General features: G+C 35.4%; 1 protein-coding gene across 1 annotated transcript in view; it reads right to left on the bottom strand.

The window, feature by feature from the left end:
• Positions 1 to 16,399, bottom strand: part of LOC140168645 (protein Wnt-10a-like) — a 69,205-nt gene extending 52,806 nt beyond the window's left edge. Inside the window, 2 exon segments of the mRNA XM_072192056.1 lie at positions 8,976 to 9,253; positions 15,540 to 16,399. Coding sequence (XP_072048157.1) covers positions 8,976 to 9,253; positions 15,540 to 15,607 — 346 coding nt within the window. The 5' untranslated portion in view covers positions 15,608 to 16,399.
• Between the last annotated feature and the right edge of the window lie 2,525 nt (positions 16,400 to 18,924).

The raw sequence follows: 18,924 nt of genomic DNA, 5'->3' as shown, positions 1-18,924 counted from the left end.
GCCCCCGGGGGTATATCTTGTAAATGTCGTAAACTTTTGTGACTGCAATAATAATTATACTAAATAAAATTCTACTGAAAACTTTAAAATATTTCCAAACCTCGTTACAAAAATAACAATGTCACTTACGCAAAAGATCATCATACCCCCTAATAATCATGATAGTGAAACAAGATGTAACTGAAAACCTTTCCCTGTACATAATGTGGTTTTCAGGTGAGGTGGTGCCTTGTACATGTTGTAAGCCAAATATGCTATTTTTGTTGTCTATATACATGATATTATTGAACACATCACGGTGAATTTGCAATAATGCCTTCCTGGTATTTTTAAAGACATGGTCCCATGCATGGTATTATTCACACGTAATAACATATCAAAGTACATGATATACTTTCAAAGGTATGATTTGCATATAAGGCAAAAAAAGTTTGTCTCAGGACCCCGCGTGCATAGCTTTTAAAATGAGATTTAGCAATTGTTGGCCAACTTCAAAGGTATCTGACCAGATATGCTTTTTACAACGGTTATTCGTGCTACATATTGAGGTCTATAGGGGTCCCTAATACTTTTCAGAGCCACCACGTCTTCGGTAGGAAAGGGGCACTTACTACAACGGCTCTTTTCAGAGCCACAACATCTTCGGTATAAAAGGGGCACCTTTACTACCAAAACAGCTCTTTTCAGAGCCATCACATCTTCGGTAGGAAAGGGACACCTACTACAACGACTCTTTTCAGAGCCACCACATCTTATAAGTAGAAAAGGGACAATCTACTTAATCATTGTTAGGCAAGGAGCCTACTATCAGACTTTGTAGACAAGATATACAATCTAATTGCAAACGTTGCAATAGTTTTGTCTTGAAGAAGTCAGACCTACCGACGGCGAACCTGTTGAAACCTACATTGAGTAATATGTTGTGTACGACAGATGCACTCTGGATCACTTACCCTCTGTCTGTACACTTCCGAAATTTATAAGAACAATCTTTGACAGTCGGATATAAGTGACCTTTCTACATGTATATATCTTTATCCATTAAATGAATGATAATTACAGCCCTCAATTAAGAGATAAAATTTTAAATTATGTTACAGGAAACAAAATTGAGTCATTTTACACAGAATGAAGGTCAACATCAAACTATATTTTAAAGAAATAGCCTGTATAACCAAATTAATTGTTAACAAAATAGTCATTATGTAGATAATAAATTTAAATTTAAATATATCTTGCATAATTTAATAATATTATTATGTCTCGCTGTGATTGACACATTTTAAAGTAGTCGTAGATTTGTTCTTGATAAGCCCGGTATTTAAGGTGACTAAGTTATATCCGTACCCTTAACATCGGGTCCCTGAACGTCTTAGACTTAGCTGCCTATGTGTTCCTATGATCGTGATTTTCTGATTGAAATCGCTTTACGGTGATGATAATGACTATTTATTGGGAATTTTGCTTCATGCTTTTCATTCAAATACCTGTGTCAGTGGTTTGCAATACAGATAATATATATAATGTCATTTCCTGATGAAACTGTACTCAATTAATAATATAATACAATGTGGGATCAAGTGGATTCGGAAAACCAATTCAAGGGTAACCGCTAATCTAAAGATTTTTGTTCATAGTATACCAATAATTAGTTTGATGCTTCAATCCAAAATAGAAGAAGAACAGTTTGACAACAATGTCCAGTGGCCAGAAATGTTTACTATAAAATCGCTTAGGCAAATATGTAAAAATGAACGTGGTTGAAGTCATGATGAATGAATATACGCTGTATTTGTCCAAATCTTTTACTTTTATAGGCCTAAACTTCCAGGCCTACACTTCTTTCATCTGACTTGGACAAACTCGTAAACCAAAACGAACAAGAAAACACAGCCGAACAGCAGACAAAAATCAATGTTTCTTACATTCACTGTTTTTACCTTAAGAATGATGTCAAATGCAGGTCGCAATTTGTTTCAAATGAGTCGGCAAATTTAGGGCGGTTACATTAGCAATGATCTGGAACACCACATGCAAAAGGGTTTTATTTTCATATTGGACATTGTGAAACATACATCATGATTGCTGTTGGCTCCAGCTCCATTGAAGCAAGTTTTTGACATACATTGTGCAAGTCATTCCTTGCAAGTCAGAGAGTCCACGAATTAATGTCGTTGGTGTGGATATTAATATTTGAAATCAACATTTATCCGTGCTATAAGGTATTATATCTGAAAATGTTTATGTTTTTAAACCAATTTGTTATTGATACACACTTTGGGAACTCCGCAAAATAAAGAATATTTGAAACATGTAGCCTAGGCCAATTGGTTTTTTCAAAAAAGATGAGAAAAATGAATAGCAATAACAATAAGCTGAATAAATGATAATATTTTTACAAAATGTTTGTTTTACGTTAAAAATTACCAAATACCAGTGTTAGAAAATGATACTAAATGATTATGTATGAGCAACTCAATTGTTTTCAGTGTCTTTAAAAATAAATAACAATAGCAATGCATTTATAGATGAAGTATTCTTAAAATGAGGCTGCGCTGATTTCGTTACACGTACGTCCTATTTGTCTTTTAAAAATACACGGTTTTATGTTAGCGCATGATGTAAATGTAGGCCTTTGCTATAATAAAAGAAAGGTGCAAAAACAAACTGAAATTTTACGATTTTTATGATTTTCCGAATGAGCAAATCGCTGAATGAGGCTTCAACTGTCCCCGCCTATTACCCTAACCTATATAATTTTTAAAAGCATGTGCCTTTTCGTGGTGGGCACAATGTAGGGCATTGCACAGGGGTAACTGGCGTGGTTTATACGGGCAAGAGAAAAAGGAAATCAGTCGTGGCGTTTATATTTGACCAGTCTAGGAGTTCATTAATGTAAGGTATATTTATTTGATTGAAAACTTTCATTATTTGTAGGTCTATAGGTTAGCCTGAGGGTTTGTACATGAAATGTAGGCCTATTTTGTTCAACTATTAATATAAAACTGTTTTGAACATGTCAAGGCAATTACTGGAGGGAAGAATCAAACTGAACCAACAAAAGTATAGTTTCTTCCTTTCTTCCTTCTTCTATACTCTTTAAACGTATAAAAGAGCGAGAATTCAGTTTTCAATATCCTCTAAATTCCTAAATTGCAAGAAAACATGTTGTTAAAACAATAATTAACAAATAAAATTAATTAAAACCGATGTTTGTCAAAAGCATGTCATATTTAAAGATAAAACAAGAGTTATTTCAGCCAGGGGCGTAACCAGACCTGACCTTCCGGGGGGGGGGGCAAGATTGAAAAATTTCCCAATTTTTGACCAAAAGTTGTATTATTTATGTGCGCATCGCGAGCGGCTTGCTGCGAAGTGATAAACGGGTGGGGTCCAGGGGCCCGCCTTAGGGCCCCTGGTGGGGTCCAGGGGCAAAGCCCCGGCGGGGGTCAAGGGGGCGGAGCCCCCTGAAGCTCATGGTTTTTGGCATATTAGAAGCTAAAAATCCAGTGTTCAGAGTACAAAATTTCACAATGAAGGTAGTATAGATCTTCTTCCTCTTTCTTTCCTTTTCTCTTCTCCTTCCCTTTCTCTTCTCCTTCCCTTTTTTCTTCCCTCTTTTTTCTCTTCGCCTTCCCCTTTTTTCTTCCCTCTTTTTCTCTCCTTCCCCCCTTTTCCCCTTCCCAATTTTTTGCTCTTCTTCCCAGTTTTTTGTGTCGGGGGGCAGCTTTCCCCCCCGGCCCCTCACCCCCCCCCACTGGTTACGACACTGATTTCAGCAGTTAAAATATTAAATAGCAATGGGCTGTTCCGCACCTCCCCCAGTGGAAGATTCTGGAAATATCTTCCACAGGGAATTGGAAGAACTCATTGGGCATTAGCTTGAATTTCATACTCTCTCTGAAAAGGTTTCAAGGTGAATCTTCCACGCGAGGGAGGGTGTGCTAATGTGCTAATTCCGTTTAGCATTCATACTCCCCTGTGGTAGGTATTCCCAAAATCATCTACATAGGGAGTATGGACTTCAAATGGATTAGCCCGGTACAACTAAAAGCAAATGAAATCCCAGGGGACCACAATTCAAGAACAATTATTACTAAATATTAGTGACTACTTCTAATTCTTCGATAAATTAAAATATCATACAAGTCATTATTCGTCACACGAAAGGCACCTCTCTCTTCCCCCTCCCAAAAATAATATATAAAATAAAAGTGAAATAAAAACGATTTAATTCGTACGAACACTGAATGTAATCCTCTTCATACCGATTTCCATAAGTGGGTAAGTGCAATAGCTGCCCTGTGAACATTTGGCAATTTACACACAGTATGTTGTAATCATCTATAATGGCAGCTATACATGGCAGCTATTGCACTTACCCATTTCTGGTACTAAGGAGTCGATGTGTTAACAGACGAAGGCAGGTACATTTACCACACAATTATTGACAACTTGAATTTTTAAAATGTTTTAAGTTTTATAAGTTCTTGTTTTCTGTATTAAATTAATTTTGCTTACTAATGAAATTAACATATGAATCACATATAGTTCGGGTATCATATACATGTATGCAATCAGACTCCCCCACAATATTGAAGGCAGGTGGCACTAAATATTGAGGTTTGTATTGTGATAGGTCCTTTCAACCCAAGACCTCCATATTTTCATCCACACAGCCCACAAGACCCCATATTTTTACAATTTACTCCTAAACCCCCTTTTAAAACAAAATCCTCACCAAAAGACACATTTTTTTGTACCAAAAGACCCATTTTTTCTCAAGTCTTTCTGAAAGCCCCTCAATTTTGAGTAATTTCCCCAGAAAGACCCCTATTTTTCACAAAAATTTGCCCCCGAAAGACCCCATGTTGAATGTTGTGTCGCACATGCATGTTATACTTTATTATTTGAGTGCACCCTCAGATTAAAGGCATGTGATACAATAATTGCAGTCACAAATACACAAAGTCGATTCTTTAATACTTATTTGAAAGTCGTAAAGGACAACCTTTCAGATTTTACTAGCTCTGAAGGCATCGTTTATAAATGTTGTATAGCCAAAAGTTTAAACTGCATGTTTAATTCTACAATTGTATGACGTAACTAAAGAAAATCACCCATTAAATGGGTGTATTCATTGGGTATGCATTAATCAGGCCAGGTTCTATAATATGCGACGTAAGTACCAGATATCTAATGCAGGTATTTCACATATCCCTAATAATTCCACCTGATCTTTTAAATTAAGGTGGTACTACACCCCTGTGGTAAATTTGTGACTAATTTTGTATTTTTCTCAAAAACCAATAACACACTGGTAACAAAAGTTATGTATATTATTGGGGCAAGGAATCCAATTACTGCACTGAAATTTCAGTGACTCAAGACAAGCGGTTCATTTCTTGTCATAAATAACGAACCGCTTGTCTTGGGTCACTGAAATTCCACTGTAGTAATTGGATTCCTTGCCCCTATAATATACATAACTTTTGTTACCAGTGTGTTATTACTTTTTGAGAAAACTGCAAAAATACACATAAATTTATCGAAGGGTGTAGTACCCCCTTAAAGGAGGCAAATCGATATCATGTTGGCCTATAGATACAAAACTTCATCCACTCGAGTAAGAACCTTCTAGAATCCACATACTCATTACCTCAGCGATTCTCGTCAACATGTTCAATGAGCTTCAATGATAAACTAGTCTTTTAGTCAGCTAACAGAAAGCATGTACAAAATGTTCATTTAGCCACTTTTCAATTCTAAGAATCAAGCAAATCCGAAATATTGCCAAATGAAATCAGATGGTTGTATATATAAAGGTAATACAAGTTTGGCCAATGTTCCAGTTACTGTCACCTCCAACTACAAGAATCGCGTCGTGTATTCACAAGTGACTTCCTATGTTAAGACTCGGGTCTTAATCTCTTTGACATCGCGCCTTATCACCTGAGTTTAACCAAATGTAAGCTGAATCTGACGGCAGAAATTTAACATTTCCACACAATATTGAAAAAGTTACGTATGTAAGGTTTTGACAGGTAAACGATTCAGGTGAAGATATACTATGCTCTTTTTTTCTTTTTGGATTCTTCAATATTATGTCATTATGAGCACGATGGCGTATACGAGCATCAACTCAAAACCGGAAAGTCGCGGGTTCGAACCTCGGCGGTGCCATCGTGTTTAGTAAATACATATACTTACGACCGTATATAACCTAACAAGGAGTGACGGATCACCCACAAAAAATACACGACTTTTGGGAAATTCTTACTGGAGTGGATGAAGTTATGTATCTAGGCATTCATGATATCGATTTGCATGATATCGATCAGGTGGAATTATTAGGGGTATGTGAAATACCTGTATGAAATATATGACACTTAAGCAGTATACAGACTTTTTATTGTACGTACAATATTGTATGTACAATATACACGTTATTTAATCTATTGCCATTCTATTTCCAGTAATGTTTAAGTTCTAACGAATGTTTGATGACGTAAAATCGATAATATATTTCTGCTAGATATTGTATGTAACATATTATCGATTTTTCGTCTTCAAACATTCGTTAGAACTTAAACATTACTGAAATAGAATGGCAATAGATTAAATAACGTACATATTGTACATACAATATTGTACGTACAATACTCGGAGTCTGAAGCGCGCTTTACTCGTAAATATATTATAGAACCTGGTTTAAGTGAATGCCAAAGAATATACCCATTGATGGGGCGTTTCGTCTACATACAAAGTGTAGAATTAAATGTTCAGTTTAAACTTTTGGCTATAACATTCGACGATGCCTTCAGAGTGAGTGAAATCTAAAAGGTTGTACTTAGGCCTATAGGCCTACAACTTTCAAATAAGTATACATTAAAGAATCGCCTTGTATATTTTGTGACCTCAAAATTGTATCACATGCCTTTAATCTGGGGTGCACTCAACTAATAAAATATCTACATGGTGGTCTTTTGGGAGGGGGGCAAAATTGTGTGGAAAATAGGGTTCTTTTAGGCGAAAATACTAAAAATAGCAATTTTTTCAGAAAGAATCGAGAAAAATGGGCTTTTGGTGAAAACAAGGGTCTTCTGGTGAGAGTTTTGTTTCCTGATTTGCGGGTGATCTGCATTGCACATACATTGTAATTATCTATTATGCATTCTATGATAACTTCGCGCGGGTAAAAATGTAGCCTATAATTCTTTAACAGAAATGTTCTCTGGATAGGAAAACACTTGTACGGTGTGATAATCCGTGTTACCTAAGAATCCCCACGGGGATGGGTGTGCGTAGTATTATCATGAACTGTAAGGAAGGGCGCAAACATATATCGTGTACTGTGGTCATTGAGTTTGACAATTAGAAATGATGACGTCATATGAACTTTTAACCAACCAGAATGTAGGTTAGTGGGGTGTTTGCGGTATGTGGTACAGGTGTTTAACAGGTTAGTTAGAATATGGTAAATGGTGAAGCGAAGAAAAGTCGCATTAACTTGAGAATGGGTGGATAAGTGGATATGTAACCCCGGCTGTTTACCCCTCTGGCTTAACATAACTTCTAACAGTGATTTGAGACCTCAAATCTCTATACAGTATAGGTATAATAGACCTAATACTATTGATGCATGGGGCTAAAGGAAATTAAGGCCTACTATATTCCACTCAAAATAATAATAGTATGTCGACTCTGTCTTTGTTCCCAGCTGCTTAAAGCTAATTATTCCATTTTATCTAACAGTAACTACATGTAACGAAGGCTATATTTGCCACAAGTTAAAAAATAACAAAGATTCACGAGAAAATATCTTATTTAAGTTAAGTTATACTGCATTTTACAAAATGCGATTAACACTCGGCTGCGTTTCGAGATGCACCGTTTGCTCATTTGTTGTTTGAGAGCAATTTGAGCATGTTGCATGTTGGGTGATTTCGCAGGAGTGAATTCTTAACTTCCAAATGAAATTTTTGTTGGTTCGTCTTGTCAAAATATTATCCTCTGTAATGAAATCTGCAAGTGTTCAGCCATACCACGAATAAAGAACACAGTTTGTTACATTTTTGTCCAACTTAAATTTTCGGCGACTGCAGGTTATTGACATCATCCCAATAGATATCTGAAACATAATGCAGAAGTTCAAACTCAAACCCCAAATCCAAACCCATCAAATGGGCTATTCCATTTAAAATCCACACTACCCCTGTGGAAGATGTTAGAAATATCTTCCACAAGGGGAATTGAATTTCAAATTGAATGAACACATTAGGCAGCCCCATTTGAATTTCATACACCCTCTGAGAAAGATTCAACCTGAATATTCCACTGAGGGAGGGTGAGATTCTGAATGGAGCTGCTAATGTGTTCATTCCATTTGAAATTCATACTCCCCCTGTGGAAGATATTTCCAAGTCTTCAACAGGAGTAGTGTGGATTTTATATGGAATGGGAGCCCAATGCGTATGATATCTGCTGTGCCTTGTCTGTGGTAAGGCATGACAGCACGAAACTGCAATTTGGTAGCAGATACAATGTATGTGTAAGGTTTAAAGCAGTATTCAGACTTTTTGTTGTGCGTAAAATATTGTATGTAACATATATACGTTATTTAATCTATTGCCATTCTATTTCCATTAATGTTTAAGTTCTAACGAATGTTTCATGACGTAAAATCGATAATATATTTCTACTAGATATTATATGTAACATATTATCGATTTTTCGTCATCAAACATTCGTTAGAACTTAAACATTACTAGAAATAGAATGGCAATAGATTAAATAACGTAGATATGTTACATGACATACAATATTGTACGTCTAATACTCGGAGTCTGTGGAGCGCTTTAAGAGAAGCTGGTGACATCATATTACTTTACGATACGCTCCCAATGCAAAAAGCAGTACTTGCTACCAATACAAAAAGCAGATACGTCGTTGTTACTTGACATTACACAACTTACCTCTTCTCATCATAGCATGTGTGTAGGGATTCCCATTTTTTGTTGATAAACTAGAACAATTCCATCTCCGATGTCTTAGCTGATGTTGACATTCCCTGACTGCATTGTCTATGCCTTCCATTGCCGCTGCCGTTACATCAGGTTGTTGTCTACATAACTTCTTCTGTTGTTTAGTTACTCCTGGGTAACTGCGACATCGTGTAGAAGGACTGTAATCTGTGGCTTCGTTGGATATTTCTCGTAACACCATGTCGTTGCTGCCTTTAGCTGCACTGGTCCTAAAAGATCAGATAAAATAAATTTAAACGATTAAGAAATTTATTTTATATAGAATGAACCATATTCGAGGGTCGTTCAAAAAGTTTAATAAGGTTGGGATTTCTAGAAGCAGAAGTATGAGGGTTAAGGCAGCATTTTTTAAATGACCCTCGTAAATTATATGATACCCTTCGTAAATATCTAAAAAAAATGCTTGAATAAACTTCCTTCTTTATCAGTCTCTTCATTGGAATGTGTATTATATTTATTTTATTTTATTTTATTCGAATATTTAAAAACTTCAATTTGTGCTCTGTAATCTAAATATAGTTTGTTTGTTTGTTTGCTTGTTTGTTTGTTTGTTTAAAAGGCTATGAAACCCGGTGTATTCATGCTTTGTGTATTGGGATTGCCTATAACGCTGGCAGTAACAAAACAGCTTCAAGAAATGTCGGAAGTTTCCAAATTAGGTACAAGAAATAAAACAAAAATCCTGTATCCTATTATGTTAGTATGCATGTGTATGATATAGCTACATTATTCAATACAAATTTGGCACCGTCTGCATACCTGCTCTGCTGAAGAGTACGGAGTTTTTGAAGTCGTCTGATTGTTGTTGAACACACAAAATCTTGAAGCAAGATTATATAGACAAATACCGTAAAACCTCGTCTACAAGCATATATAGTGTTTTTGATGAAAGCTAAGTTCATACGAAACTAGCGTAAATATGCCAATACAAAATATTGGTCTTACAATAATACTTGTTCGTATATGCTTGAATCTATATATCATTTATTTGCTCAAACTCCATAATGGCACCGGGATTAATTTAGCTTTCATCAGAAGCACTCTATATGCTTGTAGACGAGGTTTTACGGTATAGAGAAACAATATTAAGAAGTACGTTTGTGAAGATTATCATTCATCCAGGTAGTAAACAGTATTAATATTAAACTATAATCTAGTCAACTGGACTTTAATACTATTTTTGATTGGGAAATTTTCAGGTTGAACTCAAAGGTGGTGACCTGTGATACTACAACATCCGTTTCACAGGTCAATGAACTTTTGCCGCCCCAACATCAGTAGGGCTGATGATGCGTTCAGGATTGGACGTGAAAATTTCCCACTCAAAAATAGTAAGTCCAGTTGACTAGATTATAGTTTAATATTAATATTAAGAAGTAGATGTATCAGAGAAACAATATTATATACACGTTTATATGAACTGCTTCATTATTACATCAGAACCTGTCAACTTGAATAACCAGATTTTTCGATGCAAAATGTTATTGTACACGTTGGTATTGTTTGAACTTTATGTTGTTAGAATATCCAATAATTTATTGTTGCTTGTAAATAGATACGTATACATATTTTGACCATTCACGCTCTAACATTAATTTGTTCTGCCGATTCGATACAACTAAATAACAAGAGCATTATTGGGTGGCCGGGAAAGCGCTGACTTTGTATCACTAAGTTGACCCTATACCATATTGCATACATGTAGTCACACACATCCTCATGGACGTCTCTCAGCGAATGTGGACAAAGTGACCAGAAGAAATCACATATTGATTGTTCTTGTGGACTCGATTGAGTTTGATGCAATAGCAAACTCAATTAACATTGTTATTGCAATCAAACTCAATCATGTCCACAAGTGCCATCAATGTTTGCTTTCTTTTGGTCACTTGGTCCACGTCCACCCCGAGACGTCCATAACTGATTTTAGGATATTTGACTATGCAGTATAGGATCGAAGTAGTGAACAACAGAACTTCTATAACATGCCTCTAAACTTCAAAGATTGACACTCAATATTAATGAGTTTGCAAAGGAGAAAACTTTGAAAGGATTGAAAACTCTAATGATGTCCATGCATCTAAAAAGATTAAAAGATTCAGAACTCAGTCAAAGAAAGACACAAGAAAGACAGTTATACAGAATTTACTTTCTCAACTCTCAGATGAGCTTTTCAAACTTATAGTGTGGTGTCAGAGCACTCAGTTACGGTACCAATTATGTTCACCCCTGTATGTACTAAAGACAAATCTGGCACAATTAAAACAAGCAGCAAATACCTGTGCTCTTTAGGTCTGGTTTAAGACATCATTTGTTGAAATTGTTTGAGAATTAAAGAAACGGTGATCTAAAACCTAACGAAGGAACGAAATCAAAATTTGCACTTTTATGTTTTAAGGGCAGAGTAATGGGAGAGAACATGGACCTTTTCGAGCTTCATTATTTCTGAATTATATGTCCAAAGTATATAAAACTATACATTTTTGGAAAGGAAATGAGTCAAGGAATCCCATGGTGACGTCAGATTTGTTCAAAAATCTCAAGTTTGTGAAAAAATCACAAAAATTCAATTTTTTACCTCAATTTTTTGTGACAACTTAGAAAAAAATCCGTTCAGAGTAAAAAAAAATCAGTTAGCTTTTCATGAAGAAGAGACATGAACTTAGGGAAGGTTTTTTTATTTTTTTGAAATTCGTCTCTTTTTTCGAAATATTGAAAAAAACATGTGAAAAAAGCCATTTTGTCACTCTGTTAAGCTAAAAATTGCACATAATGGTGTATATTTTTGTTTAAAACAAATATTTGGAAAAAATGAAAAAACCTTCCCTAGACTTTGATGTACTCTAAAGGATAGTGCAAAAAGTATACCCTTTGCTTGCATATTTTTCGAGTTATCTTGTCACAAAAATCGCGCAATATTGTCAAAAGTGAACTCTGAGAAATCGACGTTTTAGTAAAAAAATGTCAAAATTATGCACAAAACGTCCTTAAATTTTAAAACGGTAAGACTTTTACACTTGTAAAAGATGTATCTGGTGCATGGTCTAAATATGCATCTTTTTGTACCAATGAATCTATAATCTCTGCTTTCAGTGCGCCAAAATTCAAAATAATTAAAAAATCTAAATGGTATTTTGACTGCAAATTTTTGTTTTGTTTACACCACACTTGCCTGCGTTAACAACATACCGAATGCGCCTTGACTGCGTTGGACATACTCGCAGAGTTGCGCCACGTCACGCGACGCGAATCGCGCGCGTAATCACAATATTTCGCATTCGCGCATTTCTGACTCATTATTTCCCGCCAATTTACTAAGCTGTCTTGAGCCATGTGACTTTTTAGAGTTGAAAAGAGTGAAATAAATCAAGCAAAAATACGAATAAATATTAGCAAGTTGTATTTTATCAGTTTCAAGTGAAAGAATACATCTTAGTGTTGATAAATATCAAAAAATCTCAAATTCGGTCGTGGACGAATGTGTCTTCCAATACTCTGGCCTTAATTAGATGAAAAGTTTTAGTTTTAATGTGCTTGTCAATGGAAAACACGACGCTAGTTCACTTGTTCGAGAACGCTTTGTACACATGTATAATAGATCAAACTGCAACTTATGAATTTATATCTTACTTGGGTTTCGGATCATCGCATCTTTGTTTCTTAAACGATTTCAACAAATGAGGTCTTAAATCCGAGCTAAAGGTGCAGCTATTGGCTGCTGGTTCCAGTTATGACATACCGTAAAACCTCGTCTACAAGCATACAGAGTGCATCTGATGAAAGCTAAATTAATCGAGGCGACATTATGGAGTTTGGGCAAATAAATTACAGATACACGCATATATAAACCAGTATTATTGTATGACCAATCTATTGTATTAGCATACTTACACTTGTTTTGTATTAATTTAGCTTTCATCATAAACACTTGTAGACGAGGTTTTACGGTATCTGTCTTTGTTCAGGATATACATGTACAGAGATGAACATAACTGGTACCTTCTTTTGCGCACTGTATATCAGATCTGGTATGTTAAACTGTATTAATAATAATATTATTATTCTTGCACATGATGCAGATCGAGACACTTTTTGTAAAGCCATATTCGGGAAAAGCATGAACAGCATAATCCTTAGCATGCATATAGTATGTCTGCAAAGACACCTGTGCAGGCAGAAATGAAGCAAAAGAGAGATATCCATCATATCCGTGATATCTGTGATGACAGCATAACGGATCTTACTATTTCACACATTAAACTATAATACTCTAGACTGTACTGATCTGATAGAAAGATGTAAAGCCATTGTGTACTTATTGAAAGCCTTAACTTATTCCCAACAAGTCCCAGAAGAATTTGGCTACAGAGAATGTTTTTATTATTAGCATGCTTATTGATGATACAAGCATGTTTATCATGTTTATTAGTGACTTAAACGAGTTGCTACTAATTTAGTGGTCTGGTATACGTAAGGGATATATAAGAGATACCTGCCCTGGGAAACCTGTTCCATGTGAAATTTCGAGTGTACTACATGTATGTGGGTAGGGCTACATCACATAAAAAACATGCAAAATAAAGCATTCTTATTTCATTCCTTAATAATAAATGACGCGACAAAGATAAATTGTTAATAAATTAACCAAAGAATTTTGTGATAATTTAGAAATCGAAATGTTGATTTCAATTTAGACATGTTAGAGGGTAACCTGACGATATTGATTGATTGATTGATTGATTGATTGATCGATTGATTAGGATATGCTATAAAATGAAAAGTAGCATCAACCTATGTAAATAAACTAACAATCTTTAAATCAACTAGATGTAAAAAAAAAGAAGAAGAAGAAGAAAAAGGAGGAAAGAAAATCATATTTTTTGTACTTACTCATTCCAAAGTGAAATAAACATAAACTGAAACAAAGTAATCAATTGAATATTCAGCAGCATAATACACCGAGAAAATCTGTCCTTAAGCACATGTATGTCCACTAGTATCTCGCTCACAGGTTGAAATAAAGACATCGGGAGTCATCACTTCAAAAGTTCGCCATAAAATCTTAAAATAACATCCTCACACTAAACTAGCATCATCCGAACTACAAGTTTGCCATCCAAGATATGAGTAACTTTAGACTAAAAGACGCTTTTGACTGGATGGACTTTCTCTGTCGGCTGTACCCGCGAGCTCTCGGCAATGAGGGAGACTCATTCATTTAAAGGTGTCTCGGTGGTTGAGTGGATAAGGAAGTATGCCAAATTCGACACCGTCTTACATACTACGCGTTCAATTCCCTTGAGCTGTGTTAAGAGCAGAAAACGGTTCCGTTCATACTTTACATGTATATCTGGCGGATGAACTTTTTATCATGTTTGAAGCTTATACTTTTACAAACTGAAGGAGATCTTTTCTTGCGGGGTGAAATTGAATATCATAATTATGATATTGTGACTTGCGAACAAAACATGAAATGGATATATTTGTGAGTTAAGCTTATGGGGGAAACTTGTAGGGCATAGAGTACGGAACAATGCTCTGTTTGTTTCTAATAGGTGATTAAATTGATATGAAGAACTTTTCAGTTGATGTGAGGCTCCCACAGGAAGAGTGGGAGGGGAAAGGGACATTAGCCAAAAAGAGAGTTTCTAGTCAATTGCCCCAAAACAAAGTTAACCTCAGTTGGCAACCCCTTGTTTATAAAAGTTTATTAAGCATGTTACATACTGACAACAAGCTGCAGTGACGAAAGCTGATGCACAAAAAATAGTAGCCTAGATGTTGAAAGAAAAAAGTTTCAAAAGCTCAAACAATATAGGCCTACTCGAATGTTTTCTCAATTCTACCATTATGTGATGCGGACCGTGCATGTTTCATTTTAGGTCCTACACATGTCTTGCATTTAAGGACACGTAAGTATTCAATAATGTACACAAATGTAAGTGTCTTATAGAACTTAAAATTGTGTCATTCTGTCATCCAACAAAAAGTCAAATATAGAAGCTAATTATATTATTTATTCATTTACCATATTTGGGCGATGCCTAATATTAAGAATAGGCCTATATCTATAGTGCTCTTAGAAAACAAAAGGTACTAGTGTTCTACATGTACTGTACAAACTAGACAGCTAGGGTTCTACTAGAATTGCAGGAACCCCCGAGTTCTTTTTTGCATAACCATTTAGATCTTTGTAGAACTATTTTTAAGGTTCTACACACAATTTTTGGTTCTACTTGGAATTTTTTAAGATATAGTATATAGGCAATGCATGAAAGTACTAGTACTTCCATGGTATATAGGGTAGTAACATCCTCGATACCGCGGGTCTCTAGCTCTCGACTGACAACATTCTCCATCGGTCGCGCCGGATGGTCATGGTTATATTCCTCCTGGTATATGTTATGGTATATTCCTCCTGGCCCATGCCTATTTATCAGTATTACCATTCGTCCGTTTTAGCTAATTTGCCTTTATATTAATGTAGAAACTCACCTTTGTAAACAATCCCAAGTTACTATGACGACGAACAGATGGGTAACCATGGTAATATCCATCCACATTGTTTCCGGTTGCCCCAAATTGGGCCAAATATGGAAAATGTTGAACGGTTGTCGAATTCGACAGGACAAGTAAAAATTCCTATATACACGTAAATAGCTCAAATATCTCCTTATTTTAAGAACACATAATGATGGTACTGATATCTCTCAACGATAAATTGATGTTGCGCATCACATTGTCAAGTTGCTATTTGCCTTCAAGTGTTGACCAAACAACTTTTCCAAACATTTTATTTTTATAGATGATAAAAACACCAAACAATTGGCACTATTCTTTATTTCTCTTCCACGAAAAAGTGCTGAAAACTTTATTATCCATTTGACGTTCCTCCAGTGAACCAATACAACTCAATTTTCACATCAAAATACACTTTGCCAAAAATAACAAAGTGACCGATATGTATGTTACTACTAAGTTATAATAGCCGGCGCAGTATTAATTTGTAAATCACAGCGCTTTTACCGCTACAGGGTTTCGAATAGAACGAATCCACGAGAGAGAATCCACTGGCGCTTCGTCAAAGCATCACACCGCGTATATAAAAGAAGAAAGAAAAGGCCCAGTTATGTTGTGATTTCCAATGATGCCGATATTTCCTCTAGGATACTTTGCAAGAGATGGTTTATCGCCGGCAGTCGTGGTATGCATGTGTTTGAAGAGTGTTTTTACTGAGGCCCAACACGAGGAAAGAAAACTTTTATGACCACTTCACAATGACTTGTTCCCATTGAAACCTTTTATAGTCCACATCGCTTGTTATAATAATCCTCATCATCTTGTTTTTTGATGTTATACCGACTAAACCCAAAGAGCACAAGATGTTGCTGTGATTTTGCGCACACGCGCAGTGTATCCGATTTTGGCTGACTATAAATTAATCCTTGATTGACGTTTAAACTTTTTTTTTGAAAGCGTTAAGAGTAGCGGTGAGTTCGTGGCGTGTAGCTTTGGATACCCAACAGCGTAGCTATGCCCGGCAAATGGCCTACCAATTTAGCTACTCACTCAAACTGACCGTTCACCGTGTTCACTAACTCTTCTCTTCACCACACAATGCCTTAGGGGTTCTATCACCCCTAATGTCACCCTTAAATTTGGCAACATTTGTTTTTCCTGTTGTGCGTTTACCGCCTAGGATTTCATCTTTTTGTTTTTCTTTATATATCGTAGAGGCGGTTAATTTTGATTCGCTTTTGGCGGACGTCAAATAGCGTTTGATTATATATGACGACTTACTGTTAATGGTTATTAAGATATTTTTGTTTCTTTTTGCAGCTTGTTAAGGTGGTTTTCACCGCCATACTGAGACAGATGAATAGGGAAGCTTTGGCGACATGATGTTGGCAGCCACATTAGGTATATAATGGTCTGACGTGTGCCTAACTGAAGTTTTAGAGTGCAATTTATATTGATAGATGATTACATTAGCTTCCACAAAATATTATAGGCCTAACGCGATATTTTGGATATTTTCATACCCAGTTCCTTAAATTAATGACATGCATGGAGTGATGGACCGAGCGTGTATTTTTTTTAATCTTTATGTGTTTTTTTTTATTCGCGAGTCCACGTGGAATCGAACATTTTGATATTATCGATTCATGTTAAACATTCGACCAATCACAGTTCCGGCTTGCTTGTTTGTTTATGGAGAGCTTGTGTGCCTTAGGCTGGCTATTGGCAGACTAGACACAAAACTTAATTTCTCGTATACTACATGTGTATTAAAGCCATCACTCGAAAAAACACACAGATGTGCAAGTGAGAGTCTATCTGATCAGTAGTAGTATTGCTATACGAAATATTTTTCGTATAATTTTCGCCATTTAAAGACTTTTTAGAGTTTTTATTAATTACTTCCTCTCTTTCGCCTTTATATTATATCTTTCTCCCCTCTCTCTCCTCTCTCTTTCTTTCTTTCATTCTTTCCTTAGTTATTTCTATCCAAGTTCTTTCTTTCGTTTTTCCTTATTTCTATCCCTCTTTCTTTCTGTCTTATTCACTCATTCTTTCAGTATTTTCTGACATTCTGTGTAAGTTTCTTTTTTATTGTCCGACTCTTCTTCTCTCATGCACTCTTTCTTTCTTTCTTTCTTTCTTTCTTTCTTTCTTTCTTTCTTTCTGTCTCTTCTTTCTTTCTTTCTTTCTTTCTTTCTTTCTTTCTTTCTTTCTTTCTTTCTTTCTTTCGTTTTTCCTTATTTCTATCCTTCTTTCTTTCTTTCTTTCTTTCTTTCTTTCTTTCTTTCTTTCTTTCTGTCTTTCTTTCTTTCTGTCTTTCTGTCTTTCTGTCTTTCTTTCTTTCGTTTTTCCTTATTTCTATCCTTCTTTCCTTCTTTCTTTCTTTCTTTCTTTCTTTCTTTCTTTCTTTCTGTCTTAGTTCTTTCTTTCTGTCTTTCTTTCTTTCTTTCTTTCTTTCTTTCTTTCTTTCTTTCTGTCTTAGTTCTTTCTTTCTGTCTTTCTTTCTTTCTTTCTTTCTTTCTTTCTTTCTTTCTTTCTTTCTTTCTTTCTTTCTTTCTTTCTTTCTTTCTTTCTTTCTTTCTGTCTTTCTTTCTTTCTGTCTTTCTTTCTTTCTTTCTTTCTTCTCTCTCTTCTCTTTCTTTCTTCCTTTCCTTCTTTTTTCTCTCTTTCTTTATTTTCTTCCTCCTTTCTTTCTCTATAGTTCAACTTTGTTTATCACCTAACTCACTACTAGTACTACACTTAGTACACGCAAATATCACAAAATAATTCGTGACTCCCCGTTATCATACCAGTTATTTGAGAGAAAATGAAACATATTTTTAATATTTCATCTTCGGTGGTCTTAAACAAGCAAATTGGCCCTAACTGTGTAGTACTCTACGTACAACACGATTTACACATTTACTCTACTCATACAAATATAAGCATTATTAAAAGTAAGAATGGTGTTATTCAAAACAGAAGTCGTAAAAACGAAAGTATATAAACTAGTAACAAAGATTCACTAATCGAATTTGCGCTAAAAAATGAAAAGCCGATGGATTGATGCGGAAAACGAAAAAGTCATAAAAAGATCATCCGAACACCCACTTTGAACGAAAAGAAATACCACAAGTGTTATCTATTTTAAATGGTGTGATAATTTTCAGAATATAGTACGTCCTTAACCCTTCCTACCATTATTAACCTTAACCCTATAATACCTATCCCGTCGTCTAACTCTAACCTGATTTTGGTGAGGCGGACTATATTTTGAATTCGCTGCGTTCAATGCAAGAAAACCAGGTTAAGTGAGCGTGACAATGTAAGACGTATAAATAAACATTATTTATTTTACCTTATTATGATTATTTTA

The sequence above is a fragment of the Amphiura filiformis genome, chromosome 13, assembly GCF_039555335.1.
Source record: "Amphiura filiformis chromosome 13, Afil_fr2py, whole genome shotgun sequence".
Classification (NCBI taxonomy): Eukaryota; Metazoa; Echinodermata; class Ophiuroidea; order Amphilepidida; family Amphiuridae; genus Amphiura; species Amphiura filiformis.
The sequence above is the reverse complement of the archived record's forward strand: the minus strand, read 5'-3'. Positions and strand labels throughout refer to the sequence as shown.